Consider the following 22,621-nt stretch of genomic DNA (forward strand, 5'->3'; position numbering starts at 1 on the left):
CAAGGCAAAGTGGGAACTGGGCCGCTCTAAGCAGGACACAATGAATAGAGTCTCCAAAGAAAGAAAAACCCCACCAGGGACAGAAAATAGAGTAGCTAGAGAAAGCTGGACTCGGGAGGCCTGAGGGCCTAAGCAGGGTTGGGTGCCGGCTGCTGACAGTCAGGTTGCCAGGCCCGTGAGCCTGGGCCAAGACAGTCTCAGGCCTTCTAGGACAGTTGTGTATTTGCTTTGTGGGGCCTTTATGTTGGGCATGGTGCATTAGTGAGCCAGGACTGGCAGGTGTGAGGGGGCGAGGTCCCCCAGGAACTGGGAAATGTTAGTCATGCCTGAGCACTGATAGAAGATACGGCTCCTCTTCAAAACAGCTGCCGCAGGGGGAGGCCTTGCAGCCCGCCAGCCTACGTTACAATCTACAGTCTTGGTTTTGTCTTAAATTATTAAGGTTGTGGGCTATTTCAGCACTCACCTGAAGCATCGTTACGAATAATTTTCCCTTCCTGGAGTCGAAGGAGCTCTGGTAGAGAAGAGGTTTTGTGACCATGGTTCTGGATTCCCCAGGCTGCTCCCTCAAGGAACATACACCTGGCAACCAGGAAATCCAGAGGTTACCCTGGAGGGCAGGGTATGCGCCTCCTTGGGCCAGCTTGTAGGGTATTTTTGCTGGGTGTTCCTTTCGACCGTAGCAAGGAAGAAACAGTGCTGTTAGGAGATGTAAAATATTTAATACTCTCTTTAAAAAATTAAACTGCCCAGGAGCCTTTGATTGGTGGTGCCCATAGCAACATGCATGGTTTTTTACCTAAGAAGGAGAGCCTTCTTAGGGCTTTTCAGCTTCTTAGGAGGGGTGTGGGACCCCACTCCTGGCAAGACCACCTGGGAGGCCTACAGCCCACTGCCTGCTTGGTCCAGAGGCCCAGCAGTATTAGGACTGAACGACTCCTTTAGAAGCTGGAAGCTAGAGTCTGTTTTGGTAAGTAGTGAGGAGTAAAGGGGGGGAGAACTTGCTATCCTTTTGGGGCTTGTTCATTCATTTTGTTTTATTGGCTTGTTAGTTCCTGGCATTCATGCTTCTCCACTCAGCTCTGGACTTTGGCCTGTATGGTTTCCTTAGTCTGGAGCATTCTTTCCTCTCTTTACCTAGTTAGCTCTGCTCATCCTTCAAATGTCATCTGCAACACCATATCCCTGGGGAAGCCTTCTCTGATCCTCTGGACAGGTTAAAACCTCCTGTTTGAGGCTCTCATGATTCAGTGGTTCTGGACAGATCATTTTTCATAGCATCTGTCTCGACTGCTTTGTTACACTTGTTTGGGAAATCATTGTTTGTCTGCATCCCCCTCCACCAGTCTGTAGGATCCACGATGACAGTGGCCACATTCTGTCCCAGTGCCCAGCATGTGCCTGGCCCACAGAAAGGGTTCACTATCTGTAAGCAAATTAATTCATTTACTAAGTTTTGGCTTCTGTAGCAGCAGATTCTGGGAATATAAAGAGAACAAAACACCCCTGCTGTCCTCACGTTGTTCCTAATCTGGAGCAGTGGGTGAGCTCTCAAGAGATCGATTGAGTGGCAGGAAGAAAACATCAGTTAAAGTTCTATTTATTCTTTAATTCAAACATAAGAAGAATGTATCTTTCCTATTTATAGTAGCACAGATTTTATAATTAACTTAAAAGTAAATATGCTCAAAGCTATTTTATTAACAGGAAGGTATGATCGAAAAGTTTGGTGACCAGTGGTCTGACGGGAGAGGTAGGCACATAAAAAGGTTTTTGGGCCCAGGTGTGATAAACACTAAGTCATTAGGACAAATACCAGGGCCACCATGGAGGTGGGAGGGGGCTGGAAGAGGACCAGAGGAGAGTGTTCCTGATAAAACACAGGGGTGCCAGCATGAACAAAGGCAGGTGGCATGAGAAGGCTTTGTATTGAGAGAGGTCAATACTTTAATAATAGGGCTGGGAGTCTAAGGCCGTGGTGGTGGTGGTGGTGGTGGTGGGGGGGGGCCCTAGATGCCCCTACTGGTTTGTGGAGGGATTGAGATTTGGGAATACCAAGATCGCTGAGACAGGGCCCCTGCTGGCAGGGTGGATGGCAGGGTGGATGTAGTCTAGTTGGGGAGAGAATTGGCACACACACCCTAAGGGGAAGACAGTGAGTGAGTGCCTGGATTCCGAAGAAGGTGGATATTTGGATTGGAAGGTGGATCAGACTGGGCATGCTTTCAAAACTGTCCTTGACCAACCATGCAGCCTTCTCTTTCACAGAAAGGGAAGGGGCCAGGCTGGCCACTGATTTCAGGCCTCTTTCGAAGCCCATCTCTGGGTTAGCTCTCCATGAAACTCTCCATCTACACCTACCTGGTGAGATTTTTACCTTAATGTGACTTAGACACCTCCAGGGTTATTTTCTGGGTTACAAAATTGTATATGAACAGAAAAATGGCATATGGTATATAGAAATATGTGTATTTGATGTGTTCACTTACCTGTGTAATCATAGTCCTTTTTCTTTCTTTCTTTCTTTCTTTCTTTCTTTCTTTCTTTCTTTCTTTCTTTCTTTCTTTCTTTCTTTCTTTTTCTTTTCCTTAAGTCTCAAGGCTTGAAGTAATTATGTAATTAGAATCCACATAGAGTGTGGTTAGATAAGGTGTAATTAAAGAGGAAAGCCTAATTTTGGAAGAATGATAAGAGGTCATTTGATTCAGTCTGGGCCCAGATCCAATCGTGGAAGAACAGTAAGAGGTCGTTTGGATGTACGGAGCTTGGGGCCACCCAAGAACTCAGACTGGCTTGGGAATTGAGCAGATCCTGTTTCTTTCAGTTCATTGTGAAAGCTACTCATTGAGCATCTTCTTGGTATAGGGTATTGTAGGAGGCCCAGCCAGGGGTGAGGAAAGGAAAGTCTGGATCCAGGGAGGACATGGGAGTAGTGGGAAGATTGGCTGGGGAACAACCAGGAGGTCCTAAGGTAGAGAGATGAAGATTCCTCTGTGGGGGTGAGGGAGATGGTGGGGAGGTTGGGGAAGGATTCACAGAGCAGGTGGCATTTAAGATTTCTTGAAGGGTAGGAGGGTTTCAGGAGCAAGGACAAAGACAAAGAGTATTTGTGAAATGAATGCCAGGCTGAGGTTGGAGGTGGAAGGAAAATGACCAAGTTGCTGGGTGGCCATTTACAGTTTGGTGATGAGGTAAAGTTCATTCAGCTCAGGCAGGACGGGGACAGCATGAGACCTAGAGGACACCAGGCCTTTAACTACATAGCGGTGACTAAGTGCAGAGGAGTTAGAGATTGCTGTGGGCTGTGGAGGTCAGGGGAGGTGTCCTCATGGAGGGGCCAACAGGATAGGAGGAAGAGGGGAACAGAAGACTTGGCAAAAGAGGGGAGTGACATGGGCAAAGGTCTAGGGAGGGAGCCAGGAGATCATCCAGGAGAGAGGCGAGGGGGCACATAGGGGAACAGGGCAAAACCAGGTGGGCTGGAGTAGGTGAACTAGATTCCCAAGCCATGGTGGGTTGTTGGACAGGAGAGTGGCATGGCAATGGTATATTGAGGGAAGAGGAATCTGGCCCTGCTGTGTAGAATGGGCTTCTGGGAGTTCAGCCTAGGTTCTTTGTCATGAGGTGATGGGAACCAGGCAATGGGTTTGGGAGGGTGGGGCTGGCTGTCTGCAGGCCCTGATTACAGAGCGCTACTGGTCTTGGTGATAAGATGAGAGAAATAGGGCAGGGGAAGAAGCAGAGGTGACCATGGAGTCATTAAGTCCTAGACTTGGGGCAAAAGGAAGGGTCTGGACTGGAGATTTGCAAGGCCCTCCCTTTGGGGTGGGGGGAGGAGAAACCACATAATCTTCTTCCTTGCCTTCCTGGAGTGAGTAGGCAGTGAGCAGTGGGAGGGACTCTGGGTGACCGAGTTGTAGGGGGAGAGGATGCTGTCCCGACTCATCCTGTCCATCTCAGGGCAGTTATGAGACTCTGGCGTAATGAGTATGTAAACTCCAGGCCTACAAAGATGTTGTGGTCAGTGTTCCATTTTGGGGGTGGAGCAGGGGAGGGGTTAATCTTTCTGAATTCACTGAAAGGAAATTCTCAGGGCAGGGAACTTCTTCCCCTCCTCTCCTTCCCTCCCCAACCCAGTCTATGGGAAACTTATGGCCTTGGACCTTTAGAGACAGAGTCCATGCAGAGAAGGCTTCCTGGCAGAGGAGGACTTGGGCAGAGCCCTTGTAATGGAGAGAAGGAAAGACTTTCCAGAGGAGGAGGAGGATGACATGGGGTTATTATACAATTTCGAATAGAGTCCAGAAAGGAAAAGATAGGTGTGTATACCAGCTCCACACCAGGTGCTTGCATGATGTTTGTCTCATAATCTTTACACCATTTCTGCCTCTATTATTATCCCATTTTACAGATACGGCGACAGTATTAATTTGCTCAAGGTCTCAGTGGTCTGGTTGGATTTCATTTTGTTCAGACCTGACTCCAGTGGCAACAAATACCCACTAATATATTCTGTAAATACTATATTCTTCTGTCTCTTGGGGGGATGTAGGGCAAAAGATACTGATTTGTCTTTGTGACCCTTCTGCCCACTTCACGCACTTACTTGAAATGTGGAGACCGCTGGTGTCCACACACAGCACTCTGACACAGATGGCATCTTGGAGAATGGGAATGGGGGCCACTTAGAGCTCCTCATTGCACAGATTAGGAAACAGACCCAGCAAGGAGAAGGCGTATGCCAGAATCTGGGCAGAGGGGGGTAAGAACTAGAAGAGTCTGGAGGCTTCGAGACTTGTGGCTCTTTTAAGGCCTCCCTGTGGAAAAGTTTGTTTTTAGACAACAATGGAAACCTTTGTCTGGTGAGTTGGTCTGGGCAGGGTTGGATCTGAAAGGTTCTCTGTGTGTGCGTGCGTGTGTGTGTGTGTGTGTGTGTGTGTGTGTGTTCTTTCCTTCATTTTAACCTCAGATGCCTTTGAACCAGCAGGAAGGATTCCTTAAGACCAAAGGTTAAGAGCAAAGGCATTTAACAGGTGGAAAGGGCAGAGGAAGAAGGGGGAAGATCAGAAGCCCCAGAAATAGAAGACTACACTCTAGGCTTGACTAAAAGGAATTTCCCAAGCCCATACATAATCACTAACATTTACTGAATGTTAAATTCACTTTCTGTGCCAGGCAATCTTTACATTTCATGTTAGGTAACTGCCAGGGCCTCCCTATGAGGTAGCTGTTTTATTGCTCCCATTTTAAAGATGAAGGAACTGAGGCTCAGCGTGGCTAAGTGACCTACCTAAAGTAGCAGAGGTAATAAGACACAGAAAGGCAGGGCTCCAACCCAGGCCCACCCAATCCAAAGAGCAGTGTTACCCCATGGGCCATTTGGCAACGTCTGGAGAGACGGTTTCTGTTGTCGCAGTGTATAGGAATGCTACTGGCCTCTGACGGGTGGGGGCCAGCGTGCTCCTGAACTTCTTACAATGCACAGGGCAGCCCACAACAAAAAAGTATCACATGCCACGTGTCAGTGTGTTGAGATTGAGGAACTTTGCCCTTTGGGGACCTGGTTATGTTTTTACCTCAGAGCACAGGGCTAGTGGAAGGCCATTTGGAGAGTCCATCCAAAGAACTCAGGTTGGTCTCTTACCTTCAGGGACTTATGTTGTTGTACCTTAGTGGATGTTTGTAGTTTGGGCCCCCACCTACTGAGCCCTGAGAGGCTGGAATGGTGGTGATGGTGGATGGAGGCCAGGAAGAAAAGTTCCAGCATGGTGTGGCAGGCCAGGGTGGCCCAGGGCTGCAGATGAGCCACAGCAGGTGACAGGCAGGTGGGGCCCAGGCCCTGGCTGCTGAGAACCAATTTGGCTGTTTCTTTGCATGTAACGGAAATAACCAAGGTCCAGGGAATTGTGTCATTCAAAATGCCTTTATTAAATTATTACTAGGACTACTCAGCATCGGAAAGGTCTGAGAAAGGGGTACCCGTGTTGCACATGTAAACTTGGGTACTACCGTGCTGCTTGCCAGACTCCTTTGTTACTGTATAATCTGGTCTGCCCGGTGCCACACAGGGCAGCGCAACAAACAAACTTGGAGAAGCCCCAGGACCCTTGGCCTTTACCTGAGCTTCTCCGAGCAGCTTCAGCTGAGCATTGCTGAATCCCAGTAGGCTGGCCAGAACGGCCCTGGCTCCTGAGGGGGCACTGCTTGGGCAGTCCTGTGGAAAGCCTGCTTGCTTCACCCCAACTGCTCTTCCTTCAGGCTTCTCTGTCAGGTCAGACATGGAAAAGCTGTGTCTGTGTCCTGGGCTTAGATGGTATATACATCACCAGGTAAGATTCTCGCCTCCTGTTGTGACCCTGGTTCCTAACAGGCCCTCCCTGGCCAAGCTACCTTCCACAGTGCCTTTCTTCCTGCTGGCCTTGCTGACAGAAGCGGTCCCCCTACTATTTTCCAGCCCTGGGCCCCACCCCAAAGCTCTCTGGCCACTCCTGCTAGCAGGATCCCCTCCCTCCTCCAGATACCCTCTGCTCCATTGAGTCCTTTAGTCTTTTTCCAGTTGTTAAATTCTAGGTTTCATGTGTCATCTTTCCAGTGGTTCAGTCACTAGCTGTGTGACCTCGATGAGTCAGACAAGACATTCTCTGGTCCTGGTAGAGAAGGCTTGAGCCCAAGAAGGCGCAGTAGTGTTTGAAAGGAGACCTCTGGAGAAGCAGCATAGGATTGAACCAGGTCAGGTGACTTCAGTTTGCTTCCAGCATCAGTGTTGAATGAGAATCACAGGTGTAGGACCTGGGGCGTTTCTCTAAGGTTGTTTGCAGTTCAGGTTCCCCTTCGATCCCATGCAGATTCATGGAGGACTCAGAACTGCTTATTAAGAAACTATCTTCAGACCAACTAAGCAAGCTTCTTTAATATTAATTCTTTACTCAGCAAATGTTTGTTGAGTGTCAGCTATAATCAAGGGTCTGTGGTAGGTTCAGTAGGGCTGTAAGATGGGGCCTCTTGGGCTTTGTCCTCAAGGAGCTCACAGCCTTGTAGGGGCCAGGTATATCTATATCATGACAGAGTAGACTTGCCAGCATATCACCCCCTGTCCATCCTTAGTACCAGTTATCACAATTGTACACACCCTCACTTTCCCCTGCCCACGAATTAAAGTTCTTTGGAGGTTGAATATCTTCAGTCTTGTTCACTATGTACGTAACACAGAGTGAGCAGTCAGATTTCTGTTGAATGAGTACAGTAAAAAATGGTGCCATTGACTTGGGTTTTGAAGGAAGGGTAGGAGTTAGATCCACATAGATGGGGGAGGGGGGTTATGGAACTGATGGGGGATAGATATCTGTGGGTTGGTGGCAAGAGAAGGAAATGTATAAGCAAATCACAGATGTAGCAAGGCCCAAAGTATGCTGGGTAACTTGCCAGTCCATTGTGACTGGACCCTGTGATATGATCAGTATCAAAAAGGCTAGAAAGGTAATTCAGGAGAGTCCTGAATTCAAGCTGTGTTAAAAAAGGATTGGATTTATCTATCCTACAGTAGGATGACCTCATATTCCAGTTTCCCAGTGTGGCTTTGTCGGTTGTCCCCATGTCATTAGTAATAGTGCCCCCTTTCTCCCGTAGGTGTCCCTGTTTGGATGATAAATTGTATGGCCCTGCAATCCTAAAGGCTATGTGGAGTCCCTGAAGGGTTCACAATGGGATGTGGTCCCGCTGGTGTGGGGAAGGTCAGTGCTGGGTGGCGCCTGGAGGCAGGAGACAAGACATTCTCTGGTCCTGGTAGAGAAGGCTTGAGCCCAAGAAGGCGCAGTAGTGTTTGAAAGGAGAGGGTTACAAAAGGACTAAGGCCAAAGTGACACCACCCATGGTCTCTAAGATGGCCCCAGAGTGGCTCTTCTGACGATAGATGCATTCTGAAGTTCAGACCTGCTGGATAAGTGGTATTCTAACTTGAAGTTATGACTGATAAGAAAAACATCTACATTGTGCCTGTTTCCTGAGCAATTAAAAGTCAGAGAAGCTTCTCCCCAGCCTCTCAAACGTTCTGGTGAAAACACACTGGTATTCACTTTCCTAAACCCCAGCATTGTTCCTTGGAATTTAAAATAGGTTATGAATGTGCTTGATGTCAGGAAAGATAAATCTGTGAGGAGGACTGTAGTCAATACATTTCCTTTTTAAGTAGAAACAATATAAAGAGCTTCATTCAGTCCCGAATCAATCTCACTTTGTTGCCATGATTGTGTAAAACCTGAACTGCTTTATGTCCGTCTCATGCTGTTTATATTCCCCTGATGTTCCCCATCTCAACTGGCCCTGCACGGAGTCAAAGCCTTTTTAGGCCATGTACAGCTCACTTCTCACAGGGCTGTTTTATTGCATGCTGCAAAAGGGCTATGCTCTGGGCAGTGAGTTCATTTTGTATCTAGGGGTGCTCTTCAGGGCAGCTATTCCATGGTGCCCCCAAATGAGCTTCCTCTGTCTCAGAGTCGGAAGGCCAAATTCCTTGGTTCTTTAAATTCCCATTAAAAAGATGATTACATTTTAAGATTTTTTTTTAATTTTTGAGTAAGTCCTACACCTAGTGTGGGGCTTGAACTCACAACCCCGAGATCAAGAGTTGCACACTGCACTAACTGAGCCATGCCAGACACACCAAAAGATGGTTACATTTTTTTTTTTTTTTAATTTATGATAGTCACAGAGAGAGAGAGAGAGAGGCAGAGACACAGGCAGAGGGAGAAGCAGGCTCCATGCACCGGGAGCCTGATGTGGGATTCGATCCCGGGTCTCCAGGATCGCGCCCTGGGCCAAAGGCAGGCGCCAAACCGCTGCGCCACCCAGGGATCCCAAGATGGTTACATTTTAAAGTAGTTGATACATAACATGGTTCAGAAGTCAAAACACTAAATGTATGCATTGAGAATTTTCTTTGTTTTTAATAGTTGAGAGAGAGCATGCATGTGTGAGGGAGTGGGGGGCAGAGGGAGAAGGAGAAGCAGACTCCCTGTTGAGCAAGGAGCCCAATGTGGGGACTTAATCCCAGGACCCCAGGGTCAAGACCTGAGCTGAAGGCAGATGTTTAACCGACTGAGCCATCCAGGCTCCCCTGCACTGAGAATTTTTATTCTTACTCCTGTGATGTCCACATCATTCCCTCCTCCAACTTGGCCCCTGGTAGATGGGCTGAATATAATATTCCAGTTTACTTATGACAGCCCTAGTTTGTGTTCTCCATCCCAGTGAATGATCAGTAACACCTGTTTTCACCCTAAAAAATGTCCCCGTTTAGGGGCACCTGGTGGCTCAGTGGTTGAGTGTCTGCGTTTGGCTCAGGTCGTGATCCCAGGGTCCAAGTCCCGCACCAGGCTCCCCATAGGGAGCCTGCTTCTTCCTGTCTGTGTCTCTTCCTTTCTCTCTGTGCCTCTCATGAAAAAAGTCCCAGTTTAGGTATTAAATGATATACGGACAGGTAATTATTTTTATTAGTTTCTTAGATTTCCTTCCAGTATTTCTATATGCAGATATATATGTCAGGAGTGTGTGTGTGACTTACATTGCCTTTGTCACTGAATATCCTTGGAAATCTACCTATCAGTAGAATTGGGGTGTCCTCATTCTGCTGAAGTATCTTTGTGTTTGTAGAGACTAGTTAGGCAGTTAACTTCCCCTTATCAGTTTAATTGCTATGTAGGAGTTGCTTCTGTTTACTGAGAGAGAAACAAAAGACTGTGGGAAATGAAGCCAGCTTCCTTCCCTTAGGAAAGCCAGTTCAGGAGTAAACTCATCCAGGAAGCTTTAAGGCACCAGCTTGAATGAGGTGGGTCCTGCCTTTATCTCCACTTCTCTAAATGTTTCAAGATCCAACTCAGATACCTCAGCCCTACAGGAAGCCTTCCTCGATTCCTGGTCAGAATTCTTTGGCATCCCCATCCATCCACTCATCCGTCCACTCATCTGTCCATCATCTATCCATTCATCCATTTCAGTAACCAGCCTGAGGATGCAGCCTGAGTGCATCCTTGTGCCAGGATCCTTGCTAGAGAGGAACAGATGAGGGGCCCCTGCTGTAGCAGACAGAGGCAGGTGTGTGAGCAGGCAGTTACAAGGCAGTGCTCAAGCTGTTGAGGAAGCACAGAGTGAAGGGTGCCCAAATCCTATTGAACTTGGGGAGGAACAGGGAAGCTTTCTGAAGACATTTCCCGTAATGGGACTTGCTTTTTACGTTCTTCTCTATTTACCTTATCTTCACTATTACACTGAGGTCCTTCATATCATCCTCAGCTCTGGCCCCTTCCCCTGTCACTGCACACCTGGTGTAGTCATTTGCATTTAATAGTCATTTAAATATTTATTGAGTAAAAAAGTCCAAATTAAGGAGACCTCGCCTCAAAAATCTTAATATCAAAAAAGAGCAGGTGAGATGTTCTCTGTTGCCGTTGTCCTTCATGCTTTATGTAGGTAACTGGTATCCTGCCAAAGCCCCTCTAACTTAATGCCTGCCCCCTCTTTGATCTCCTTCCCTCCATGCCAAGCGTCCACCCTCTGTCTGTTACCTTCGGGGTGGTAAGGAACCTGACTGACTAATGCTGACAAGAAAGAGCTGTGTGAATGGGAGCCCCAAGTCCCACCCTCCCTTTGGTCTTGGTTTTGCCCTTGGAATGAGGGGGGTAGGGCATGACCCCCAAGGACACTGAATGACACCTCTGACATTTCAAACACAATGATTTCAGGAATCCGCTGTGGCTCAGCCAGCTCCTTCTTTTATTTCTTCTAATAAATGCAGCTTCCCCTGCAGTTTCCTGGTGCCACAGGGGGTGATCAGTCCAGGATAAGAAATAGCCAGGCCAGGAAAATGACCTTTTAATAAAGTTGAAAGGGCCACTGGGAGAGAGCAGGGATGGCCAGACGTGTGGCCGGCAGCCACCGTGCTGTGTGCTGTGGTCTGCACTGAAAGAGTCCCAGGTAGTGACTCCGGCAGCTGCAGCTGCTGAGGAGGGAACAGAGTCAGGTTGTCACGGAAGAGCGTTTTGGCTCTTATGTTAGCAGATGTTTCTCTAAAAATGTGCAGAGCAGCCTTTTGCTGGAAGAGGTGAGATTTGTTTGACAACTTACACTCTTCCTTCTCTGTTGCCCTCATGTGCTCTTCCTGCAGTATCTTTATGTAGGAAATAGGATGGTGGGATGGTGTTTCTCAGGTAAGTCCACTTTGGACTGAGGCTTAGTGTTGACTGCATGGCTGGCACTGCACTGGGCGTCTTCACATTCTGCTCCAGCAGTGGTTCTTAGACTTTGGGGAGCATCTGAATTCATCTGGGGTACTTGCTAAAAATTCATAGCACTCCCTGGTGAGGCCCAAGGATTTGAATTTTTAACATGTTCTCTAGGTCATGCAAGTTATCTCCGGATGTTGTCAGCTGCGAACAACAAACTCCAGCTCAGACTGGCTAATAGCAAAACTCGTTTCTCAAATGGGAGGGGTACATTGTATAACTCCAAGACCCACCAGTCCTGTGGGCTGTGGATTGCTCCCCCTGGAATTGGCAGGAGGACGCTTCTGAATCTAGAGGTAGGTGGGCTTGTTTCAGTGGCTCAGTGACGTCAGCAAGGCCCCAGGTTCTTCCCATCTCTCCCATCTTTGGCGTTGGCTTCACCTGCAGAGAATAAGACGGCTGTAGCATTTCCAAACATCTTAGTTAGACAATCATAGCCAGAGGAAGAAGAGGGTTCTAGATGGACTTCTGGCTCTCCCCAGAGCCAGGAAGCTTTCCAAGGCCCCTCCAGCAGTCTCCCATGATGCCCCCTTGGCTGGAGCTTGGTTTCACATCCACCCCTGAGTTCATCACTATTGACCGGAAGGTGCTTATGCTTCTGGAGCCATCTGGAGGAGAGACAGGTATCCGAACAAAATGGAGGCTCTGTGAGGAAGGACGGAGCAGGGGCTGGAGGTTGGGAAGGCGATTACCAGGGCTCAGCATGCAGGTGGCCCGAGGGACACCGCCTCCATCATCCTGAGCAGCCAGGCTGTGGGTAAGGTTATCTCTGTTGTGCAGATGAGGAAATGAGACTCCCTGAGCTGCAGTGCCTTGCAGATAACATGGCCGTAGCATGTGGGGCTTGGCCGGGAGGGAGCTTGAGGTGTTTGTGAGTCCTTCTGAGCCCGAGGAGAATAATCATACTTTTGTTTTTTTGTTTTCTGATGCGTCAGAGCAGCCTCCTTCATTTCTGATTTCTCTTCCGTGAGTGCCATTATTCATGGCAGGGGGCCTTCCTCTCTTTTTCCTATGGGAAGATTTCTCAGGGTGTGAGGAAAAATCTATACTGTGCTTCCTCCACCTCCACTTTGGTTGTACCTGAAAGCAGTTGAGATCACGATTATCGACTCCCAATTTTGGGGGGAAAGCGGGTGGCTTCCACATCAGCCCCTGTGCTAGATGTAGTGCTTTCATCATCTTAAGTCCTGGCAACAACCTATGAGGTTTTATTCTCCTCCATATTTTATGGATGGGGAAACTGAGGCTCAGGAAGGTGAGGCCGATTGTGGTGGGTTGCACAGCTCAGGGGCAGTGGAGTCAAGCCTGCCGGCTCCAACTCCATGCCTTTTCCCTGTTCCACACTGGGGCTTATCAGCGGCTGCCAGCCTTGTTTATGCCCCTGGAGGAAGGGTCTCAGGGAAAGGGGTTTTAGTGTCAAAAGAGTTCCTAGGGGCTGAATGTTTCCTATGGGAATAATTCTCAGGGCACCAGGAAAAAAATATCCTGAGCATAGTATACACAAGAAAGAAACAGGAAATCTGGTTTGTTATAAAGCAGCTAAAACGCGACTAGGAAAACCCTCAAAAAAGCCTAAAGTCCTGTTGGATGTGAAAATGGATGGCCTCGATTGAGAGGGTTGGAAACCCCCATGGGTTTGGGAAACTGATGAATGTGGACCATGTGGGAGCCAGAAGGAGTGCTGGGTGGAGAGTGAACACCTCGCTTTTTCCCCGGTTCAGCTTTCCACTGGGTGATCTCGGGCAAGTCACTGAGCCTTTCAGAGCAGCGTCCCGGCTGGCAGCCAGGCAGGCAGGGGGGCCAGAGACGTAAAGGGTGGAGCGGGCCTGGCCAGCCATGCAGGGCTTTGCAGGGGTGAAGGAGTGTCAGGTGTATGCCACAGAGCTGACACCCGAGTGTTAGACTTAATGCAGCTCTCCCTGGTTGTGAGCTATTAGTTGCCGAGTGCGGGCGTGACAGGGGCTGCTGAGTCTGGCTTCGGCTTCATCTCAAGGAGAAATCAGCCTTGCCTGGTGGGGGGAAGCCCCCTTTTCAGCTCTGGACACTTGGAGTCCCTCCCTTGGCACATTGCCCAGCCTACACCTTGGGGAGTATTGTCCACAGATGCCCAGGGGGAGATAACGATAGTACAAAGTGGGCTGAGATAAGTGCCCCATGCTCAGTACAGAAGGTACAGGCCATGACTGCTGTGGGAGGACCCTGGGGACTCAGGAAGTGCTGGACAAGCTGGGAGGACGGAGCTAGCAAGGTATGTTGAGGATGGATCACGGGTGTGTGTGTGTGAGAGAGAGAAGGACAGGTGAGGCCGTTTCCAAGGGCAGCCAACATACCTCTCTGATTGTGGTGGTGCTCCAGACATAGTGACCTGACTTTTCAAATATGAGTGTAGGAAATAATAGGGAATCCCCCCACCCCCATGAAGCATATTTGCAGCTTCATAGGATTTTGAGTCTGCAGTAAGAGATTTAGGGTTAGTTTCTCCCTCCCAGCCTTCCTATCCTTCCCATTTATATGTGACAACTTCTGCATAGCAAGCTGAGCTTGGTGCTGAGGTTTCAAAGACCAAAATCATAGCCCTTGAGGAGGAGTCTTGTAGATAAATGGGATTGTTCAAAAACTGTGATAAGTGTTAACAGGTATGTACAGGGTACTCTGGGAGAAGTAGGAGGGAACACCTGGTTGGGTCAGGTGAGGGAGGGCAGTTATTTCTCAGAGGAGGCGACACCTGAGCTGGGGCTTGAAGGCTGGGAGGGAAATGTGCCAGGTGGACCAGGCTTTTGGAAGGGAATCTAGGCAGAGGGTAGTAATAGCTTTCACCTGACAATAAAAGCAATTCCTGAAAGCCTGCTGTGTGACAGTGGTGAGGCAGAGTTGATGGGACTCTGTCCTGGCCCTGCAGGTGCTCACAGTCAGGGGTGAATCAGAAATGACAGTGCAGGTGACAGTGTGATTGGCATATGGACAGAGTCTGTGGAAACTGGGGCCCTGCTTAAGTCAGTTGTGATATTTGCTTATCGGCCATTTTCCTAGGAGGCCCCTTTGCTGGTCTTTCGTTGGTGAGAGGCTCTGTTGAGGGAGCTAGTTTGCTGAATGCTGCCCTGGGGTGGACTGTGTCCTCCAACAATTTGGATTATTCTGTGAGACATGTATTCATACAGATTTTTTTCCTTGTGGAGTCTGCGCTGGGCTTAGGAATTTGGACTTAGGCAAAACCCTTCACCGGTCTGGGCTTTTATTTTTTCTCACTTATGAAAGAAAGGCTGTTGGATCAGGTCAGTGTTTCTCAAACAGCAAGCCAGGGACCAGCTACTTTAGGATGGCAGAGGTGCTTGTGGAAATGCAGAGTCCTCTTGGAGTGGCACCTCCTCTCTGTTCATAACGCCATCCCTCCCCATAAGGCCTGGGATGTTGCATTTGACAGACACTCCAGGTGATTCCTAAACATCTTAGAGTTCCGGGACACCTATACCACATGATTGCAACCTCTGATCCTTTCAGCCCTGATCTCCTCAGTCACATAAATGTCCACAGGAACTGGGAAGACAAAATGTTAGCTTCCTTAATGTTTTATCCATACAGTAGATGCCTTCACCAAGCTGCTTCATAGTTGAGGTGTCCTGGCTGGACCTAATCCACAGGATGGTTTTGATCTTGCTGAAGAAAGAAAAGCTTTGCTAACCCACACCCGAATGTGACTGTCAGAATCTGTCTATGAATCATTACGATCACCAACACATCTTGGCTTTTCATCTTGCCTCTGAATGTTTGACCCACTTCCCTCTTCTGGGCCCTTCCCCCTCAGCCACCTGCATCCTTACAAGGTCACCTCTGCTTTGACTCCCTTCCGATCATTGCCAGGTTATTAAGGGAAGTTCACAATATTTTAATAACTGCCATGTATGAACTTATTATTTGATATTGTATCTGAACACACAGTCTGTAACATTCAGAGTAAATAAGGGCTATATAGGGGCGCCTGGGTGGCTCAGCGGTTGGGCATCTGCCCAGAGTGTGATCCCGGAGACTCGGGATCGAGTCCCGCATCGGGCTTCCTGCATGGAGCCTGCTTCTCCCTCTGCCTATGTCTCTGCCTCTGTGTGTCTCTCATGTATAAATAAATAAAATCTTAAAAAAAAATAATAAGGGCTGTACATAGCTGCCTGGGAATCTTCACCATATTCTTATCCAACCCTCCCATCCACCACGAAAGTCTAATAGCCCCTGAGATGCCACAGTGCTGGTCACTTTGAGAAGCTATTGCCTAAGACCACTCTCAGTCTGACCCCCTCGTTGTATTCAGGTGTGAAGGAGGTAGCCTTCGGTGAAGGCTGGACGAGGCACATTGCTGTAGTTTGGCCCATTGTAATGATGAAACCTAGGCACCTGGTATTCCAGATCTTAAAAATTGAGAACTTTCCTCTGGATCTTGGTTCAATTCTGGTTCTACTATTCTGTGTTATGGTTTTCCGTGTCAAAATCAATCCATAAACACAATTCTATACTAGTAAATTCTGACGAACGTTTCAGCATTACCCAGGTGGGAGAAATCCAAAGCTGGTTTTAAACGATGTAAGTGGTAGATGTAGGAATGCAAGCAGACAGGGCTGGCATGACGCTTCTCTGTCTTCCCTGGGGGGCTTTCCCAGTTCTCTGCCTATGGTGTGTGCCTGGTGTGTGGCTGCTGGGAGGATGGATTTTTAAAGAATGATAGACTGGTGATTAAACTGGTGAAAGTATGGAATTCAAAGGGTGAACAGTATGATTTCGAATTTGCCCTTGGTTCTTAAGTTTAATTTTCATGGAAATATCATTAGATGCAACATAAGTTGCACTGCTGAATGGCAGCAAAGAGAAAAGGTAGACGTGGTGTGCATGTTAAGTACTTTGGTACATCTGTTAGTTGTTTATTATTTGCCAGTCATTAGATAATCCTCAGAGACTGACAAACCCCCTCATTTTGTGTCCTGGGAAACTGAGGCATGGGAACGAAGTAATTAGTGTAAATGTCCATAGTGAAGCTATTGGCAGACCAGTTGACTAATAATCAAGGAGATTTAGGGTACCATTCTACTAGAATACACAGGAATTAAAGTTTAGCTTTGCAAAAGCTGTTAGGGGTGCAGGAGGTCACCTTAGAGTCTATTGTTGCTTTGTGGCATTTCTGTCACTTAGCTGTTTAGCTTTTGCTGGTGTGTCTCCAAGGACAAGGAGCTCACTCACTATTCATGGAGACAGTTCCTTATATTTTTTTAATGCTTCTAATTATTAGAATTGTTTAATACGAGCTATCATCAACTTGTCTATTAATTTTCTCCTTTAGGACACATTTCTCACTATATTTGCATGCTACGATTCATTCATTCAGGCATATGCCTTGAGCACAAGGTAGGTTTTATTTATTTATTTATTTTTTAAAGATTTTATTTATTTACTCATGAGAGACACAGAGAGAGGCAGAGACATAGGCAGAGAGAGAAGCAGGCTCCATGCAGGGAGCCCGATGTGGGACTCGATCCCGGGATTCCAGGATCATGCCTTGAGCCAAAGGCAGATGCCCAACCACTGAGCCACCAAGATATCCCAAGGTAGGTTTTAGATTCAAAAGAAATAAGAGTAAATAAGATAGAGTTCTTGCCTCCTGGAGCTTAGAGTCTCATGTTAGTATAGTGGAAGGAGCATTGAACTAAATGTCAGAAAATGAAGAAATTTACTTTAAAAGGAAGAAAGAAAAAAAGCAAAGGTTTTTGTACTTGCAACCTGTGTGAACTTGGCTAAGACACTTGAGTACCACTTCAAGTACCACTTCATCTTACAGAGGACATTATCCCCTCGGACCTTCTAAAGCAGTAAAAGTTCATTAGGTTGATGTATCTTACAGAGTATTAATTGATGATTATTACTAGGAGCAGTGGTAGCTGTTGCTTCTAGAGCAGTAGTTCTCAAAGCTGGGGTTGGGGAGATACCCAGGCCAGCAGCATCACCATCACCTGGGAGCCAGCTAGAAATGCAAATTCTGTAGTACCACCCCAGACTTGCTGGCCCAGAAACTCAGGGGGTGGGGTGGGTGCTGTAAATTGTTTTATCAAGGGCTCCAGGGTATTCTGATGCCTGTGTAGTTGGAGAATCATTAGACTGAACTGCGCCTTGGATTCCTCGGGGAGCTTGATTTTTCAGCCTCTGGCTGCTGTGCCCTGAGGAGTTAGGTCAGAATCCGAAGGCAGAGCCATGTAGAAACTGCCTGGGAACTTCTCCTTCGCAGCCAGGCCTGGAGGAACCAGTGGTTATAGGGTAAGGAGCGCAGGTGGTGGAGTTACTTTGCTTTGAGTCCTGGTTCTGTGCATTATCAGCTCTGTGGCTTTTAGCAAGGAGATTCTGGGCTCAGTTTCCTTATCTGTATTACAAGGATAAAAATGCCCATCCCTTAGGGTTGTCTTAACAGTCAAGTGGGATGATGTCTGTGAGTCTCCGAGGATGTGTCTGGCATACTGGTAAGTGAACCAAGGACTGAAGTTACTGGTGGTAGCGTGGATCTTTGAAGTTGATGTTGCTTGTCTTTTCTCCCAGCCCTCTTTTCTCCACACTAAGCCTCTGTTCTTCCTTTTGGGACATAGTTTCCTACTCCCTTCTTTTGGGAAACTCCATTTTGTCTATGACTGTCTTTAAAGGGCAGCGCCCCATTTGACAGTATGCATCACAATTACAGATGCCTCTGCTTTTTATAGTTTCTGTGCTCAGAATTTGTCCTACAGATAGACTAGCAGAAGTGAGAAATGATGATGTATGTTGATTTCTTACACACTGAGGTAGCCAAAGACTGGCATAACCTAAACGTCAGTCTAGAATTTCCATGCAGTTGAATCCTGTGCAGCCCCAGGAAGAATGAACCTGCTCTTCTGACACAGGCAGGGAACTCTGTAGGATTGATTTTTTTTTTTTTTTTTTTTAGGTGAAAGAAGCAGAACTGCATATATGGTATGCTACCATTTGTGCATTAAAAGGGGAGGACAATATATATTTATGTGCTTGTATATGCATATAGTACCCATGGAAGAGGACAGAAAAATCTGTAACATTGTCTCTGAGGAGGAGACTGGGTGGCTGCAGGATTGGGCAGATTGGGGACTTTTCACTGTAACTGTTGGGTGCCTTTTAAATTACGTGATTGTAACCCATTGACAAGATCATTTGAAAAAAGTGTGGCGTCCTGAGCTGAGTCCTCCACTTGTGGCTGGACCGCTGCAGGGTACAATAGGAATATAACTACTTTCTTGTGAATTGGAAGTGTCCTACTTTTGATGCCATTTAAGATTGCATTACTCTTGGTACTGTGGCCTCTGATGGACCTTGTTTAGCAACAGCACCTAGCTGTGTTTTGTGTGAGTGGCTGCCAGGTCAGGTCCCTCAGACTGGAGGAAGTTTGGAACTGCCCCCAGTCTGTATTTTTGCACAACTGGCTTTGTATCTGGCCCAGGATGCTAGGCTGTTGGGATCGTTGAATCTAGATTTGGTTGCCTGTAGCATTAGCTCTTCTTCTCAGCTTTGTGCCATCTGGGGGTTTGATGAGCCTGCCTTCTGTGTCCATCTTTAGTCAAGTCATCATCAAGAAGACATTGGACAGGGTGTGGCTGAGAATTGAATACCATGTCATGCTGTCAGTGACCTTTCTCTAGCTTGTCATCAAGCCATTAAAGATGGCAGTGTTTACTCACCAAGTATTTAATGTGTGCCTGCCTGTATGTGCCAGGCACTATGCTGGTGCTGAGGGCATACAGAGGCGTGAGAGCACCTTCTTGCCTGAGAAGAGATCATCATTTGGTACAGATGCTAGATAACTTGTTTCTAAAGGGCCAGATGGTAAATATTTTTGGCTTTGTGGGTCATACATACAGTCTTTGTCATAAACTCTTAACTGCCTTTGTGGCACTAACATAGCAACAGACAACAGGGGAACAAATAACATGGTTGTTCTAGTAAAATGTTAAGTGGCTGGTTGGATTTGGCCTGTGGGCTCTGGTGTACTGACCCCTGGTCCAATAGGAAGGCAGACTACTATCAGCTTAGTTAAGTTTAATAAGTGCTATGAGAGGGGTATGGGTATGTAAAAGAAGAACAGTGTGACCCAAACAAAGCAGGAGGGAGTGATGTATATTTTGTGGAGGTAGTTGCTCAGTAGGCTACATAGTCCTCCACTAACACAAGCTGCCCGACTCTATTTCCCTAACTGGTGAATCATGCAAGTTGAAGATGCTTTGCTGACATCATGATACATTTTATCTCACATTTTACCTGGCCTACCAATTTGGTTATCACAACAAGAAAACATTGATTGCTTTTTGGCACAACTCGATCATGTACCCATGTTCATATTCTTTTCTAACTGTCCTCATATCATTTTTTATATAATTTTGCCAGGAGTCATTATTGGTTTGTAGTCTTCAGGGCTTATTTATTTGTAGGTGTCAAGATCACCTACTTTGCTACTTTGAAACGGGGACATTTGCCCATGTCACCTGCCATCAGACCCGTTTCTCCTTTGTGTGATTTTGAAGTTGACCAGTTGCAGTTCTAAGAAACTTTTATAGTCAAATATGTGTGAAAGAAATTATAGATTGTGTAAAGAAAATTTGGAACCACATCAAAAAAGTGGAAGGAATGCTAAAATAAATCAGTTCTGGTGCACCACTCCAACTTGGCCCCTGGTAACATTTTGGTTCATTTCTGCCAACTATTTGAGAAATAATCAAAGCTTACAATCAGACTGCTTTGGAAGTGCTTTGGTTTGTAGGGCAGGGAGCCTGATGTATAAGCTTATTACTAAAATTTTAGAGGAGCATGGTTCAAGTGTGTTCAGAGGGTAGAAGCAAAGAGGAGCAAAGGGTCAGTTTCACCTGGGTAGGGAGATAGCTTAGAAAGGCTCCACTGAACAGGTGACTCTCAATAATCAAGCAAAAGCAGTAGTTGGAGGAACAGGAAACTGAATTGTATATAAGCTACAGTCACAACCATGTGCTAAATGTATGTGTGTGTGTGTGTGTGTATATATATATATATATATTAAAAAAAAACTCGCAAGGAAATGTCCCCAAATAATACTGTGGTAGGAATGTTGGCGAATGTGGTTTTATTTTCTCTGGTGTTCCAAATGGCAGTATATTGCCTCTTTGTTAGTTTTAGTTTTTTTAGTTTTTAGTTTTTTTAGTTTTCTTTGCCTCTTTTTTAGTTTTGTTAGACTCACCAGTCTTCGGTGAGTCAGGGTTGCAGAGCGTGGCTGCAGGCCTGCTGCAGGGGCAGGAGCTCGAGCCAGGCCGGCAGGGTTCATGCAGCCCTGTCACTTTCATCTGCGGTACCTGAGGGTGAAGCTGAGAAGCTGATAATGCTCCAGTAGTTCAGATCCCTAGGAGTAGTCCAGTATTAGCTTTGACATTTGAAAGTTCTAAGCAATTCTTGGATGTCACTTGAGTAAAATGACACAGGTTGCCTCTTTGCAACCCAGTCTGATTAGGTCAGACCTTGCTTTTCCATGCTGGAGTCATTTACATACCAAGAGTTACTTTCAAAATGTTCAAGTGCAAAAGCTTGAGATAATGGTTTGAGAGGTAAGTGACATTACTGGGGACATAAGATGTTTACATTCCCATTTCTCCCTCCCTCCCCCCACCCTTAAAAATCATGAAAACAACCAGGAATTTACTGCCACCATGCCTCATGATACTTTTGGCACCTAGATTTCTGGTCATCAACATTCATTTCCACCAGCCATGTCCATACACAGAAAAAAGGCACTTAGAACTGGGGAAGGCCTTGCCACATGTGCTGCAGACCTTGAGTCCTGTCTCATCCCTCGCCTCCACTGGGGAGAAGAGAGTTGTTGGGTCACCCTGGGTCCAGATTTGGCTTTGCCTTTTCCTTGCCGTGTGACTGTAGGCAAGGTGTTTGTGCTCGGTTTTCTCTCTCCATTAAATTGGGATGGTAAAAATTGACCTCACAGTTGTTGCAAGGATTGGACCAAGTAATGTACGTAAGCACTGGCCTAATGCCCAACCTATGAGCAGGTGCTCAATACATCATGGCAGCTGTTATTCATTATTACTATTTGATTGTTAATGCCAGCCTTGCAAATCAGCTCATGTGTGTCCTGGGGCGGTTGTGCAGAAAGAGCTCTGGCCCTGCATTCATTATCAGTACTTTGCACTGATGATTCCGAATACTGACATAAAGTTGGTTGGGTGTGGGGTACTGATGGGAATTGTCCACCTATGTAAAATAACATTTGGCAGAATTTCACTTGGAGAGATCATGTTTCATGAAAGACTTCCTACAAGACCCTTGAAGGCTGGATGTCAAAATGTAAGGTGCCATGTACAGTTGCATTATGTTGATGATCAAGTGGGGAAAAAACGTAAATGTTAAGGCTTCAGGGCAGCCCTGGTGGCTCAGCAGTTTAGCGCCGCCTTCAGTCCAGGGCGTGATCCTGGAGACCTGGGATTGAGTTCCGTGTCGGGCTCCCTGCATGGAGCCTGCTTCTCCCTCTGCCTGTGTCTCTGCCTCTCTGTGTGTGTGTATGAATACACACACAGAATAAATAAATGAATAATAATAAATTATTATGAATAAATAAAATCTTTTAAAATAATGAATAAATAAAATCTTAAAAAAATTTTTTTTTAAATGTTAAGGCTTCAGATATGTGTTGATTGACTATAAAAACAAAAGGGGAATAATCAACGGGAAAAGAGGATTGACTATAAAAACAAAAGGGGAATAATCAACGGGAAAAGAGAGAAAAGGTGGCCCTTCTGGGTTGGGTCTTGGGACCCTGTGAAAGCTCCTCACCCTTCTTGTCCTTCTCTAACCTGTAGAGGGAGCTGGCTCTGAGCAACTGTCAGCCTCTTAAGATGAAAAAGCCCTCTTGGGGCACCTGGGTGGCTCAGTGGTTGAGCATCTGCCTTTGTTTTGCTCCTGTTGTGATCCCAGTGATCCTGGGGTCCTGGGATCGAGTCCTATGTGGGGCTCCCCACACAGAGCCTGCTTCTCTCTCTGCCTCTCTCTCTCTCTCTCTCTCTCTCTCTCTCTCTCTCTCTCTCTCTCTCTCTCTGTGTCTCTCATGAATAAATAAATAAAATCATAAAAAAAAAAGAAACCCCCTCTGAATTAGGGCTGACCTGTTCCTCCATTACATGGAGCACTGAGCTCTTGCTGTGTGCCGTGTACCTGGTGCTGTTAGCTATCAGCTGTAACTGGAGGCATGGTGTGACCTTCAGTCCTCTTCTTCCATTCTTACCCTTGGCACGGCTGTTTGGGGACTGGGAAGACAAGGAGTCAGGCAAAAGTGGGACCTTAGCCCT

At 46.8% G+C, this 22,621-nt stretch overlaps 1 protein-coding gene across 49 annotated transcripts in view; it reads left to right on the forward strand.

The window, feature by feature from the left end:
• The window catches only part of SORBS1 (sorbin and SH3 domain containing 1), a 227,573-nt gene that overhangs the window by 12,198 nt on the left and 192,754 nt on the right, over positions 1-22,621 (forward strand). For 40 of the 49 annotated variants that reach the window (XM_041745731.1, XM_041745740.1, XM_041745744.1 and 37 more), the window contains exons 1-2: positions 16,605-16,661; positions 18,223-18,248. The exons of 4 other annotated variants lie outside the window; for them this stretch is intronic. In XM_041745731.1, coding sequence (XP_041601665.1) covers positions 16,620-16,661; positions 18,223-18,248 — 68 coding nt within the window. In that variant the 5' untranslated portion in view covers positions 16,605-16,619. Of the gene's footprint in view, positions 1-4,811; positions 4,863-6,159; positions 6,330-11,872; positions 11,900-13,499; positions 13,525-16,596; positions 16,662-18,222; positions 18,249-22,621 lie in introns of those variants that run through there. 5 more of the 49 variants (XM_041745751.1, XM_041745734.1, XM_041745750.1 and 2 more) reach the window with 5 other exon arrangements.

Source organism: Vulpes lagopus, chromosome 2, assembly GCF_018345385.1.
Source record: "Vulpes lagopus strain Blue_001 chromosome 2, ASM1834538v1, whole genome shotgun sequence".
Lineage (NCBI taxonomy): Eukaryota > Metazoa > Chordata > Mammalia > Carnivora > Canidae > Vulpes > Vulpes lagopus.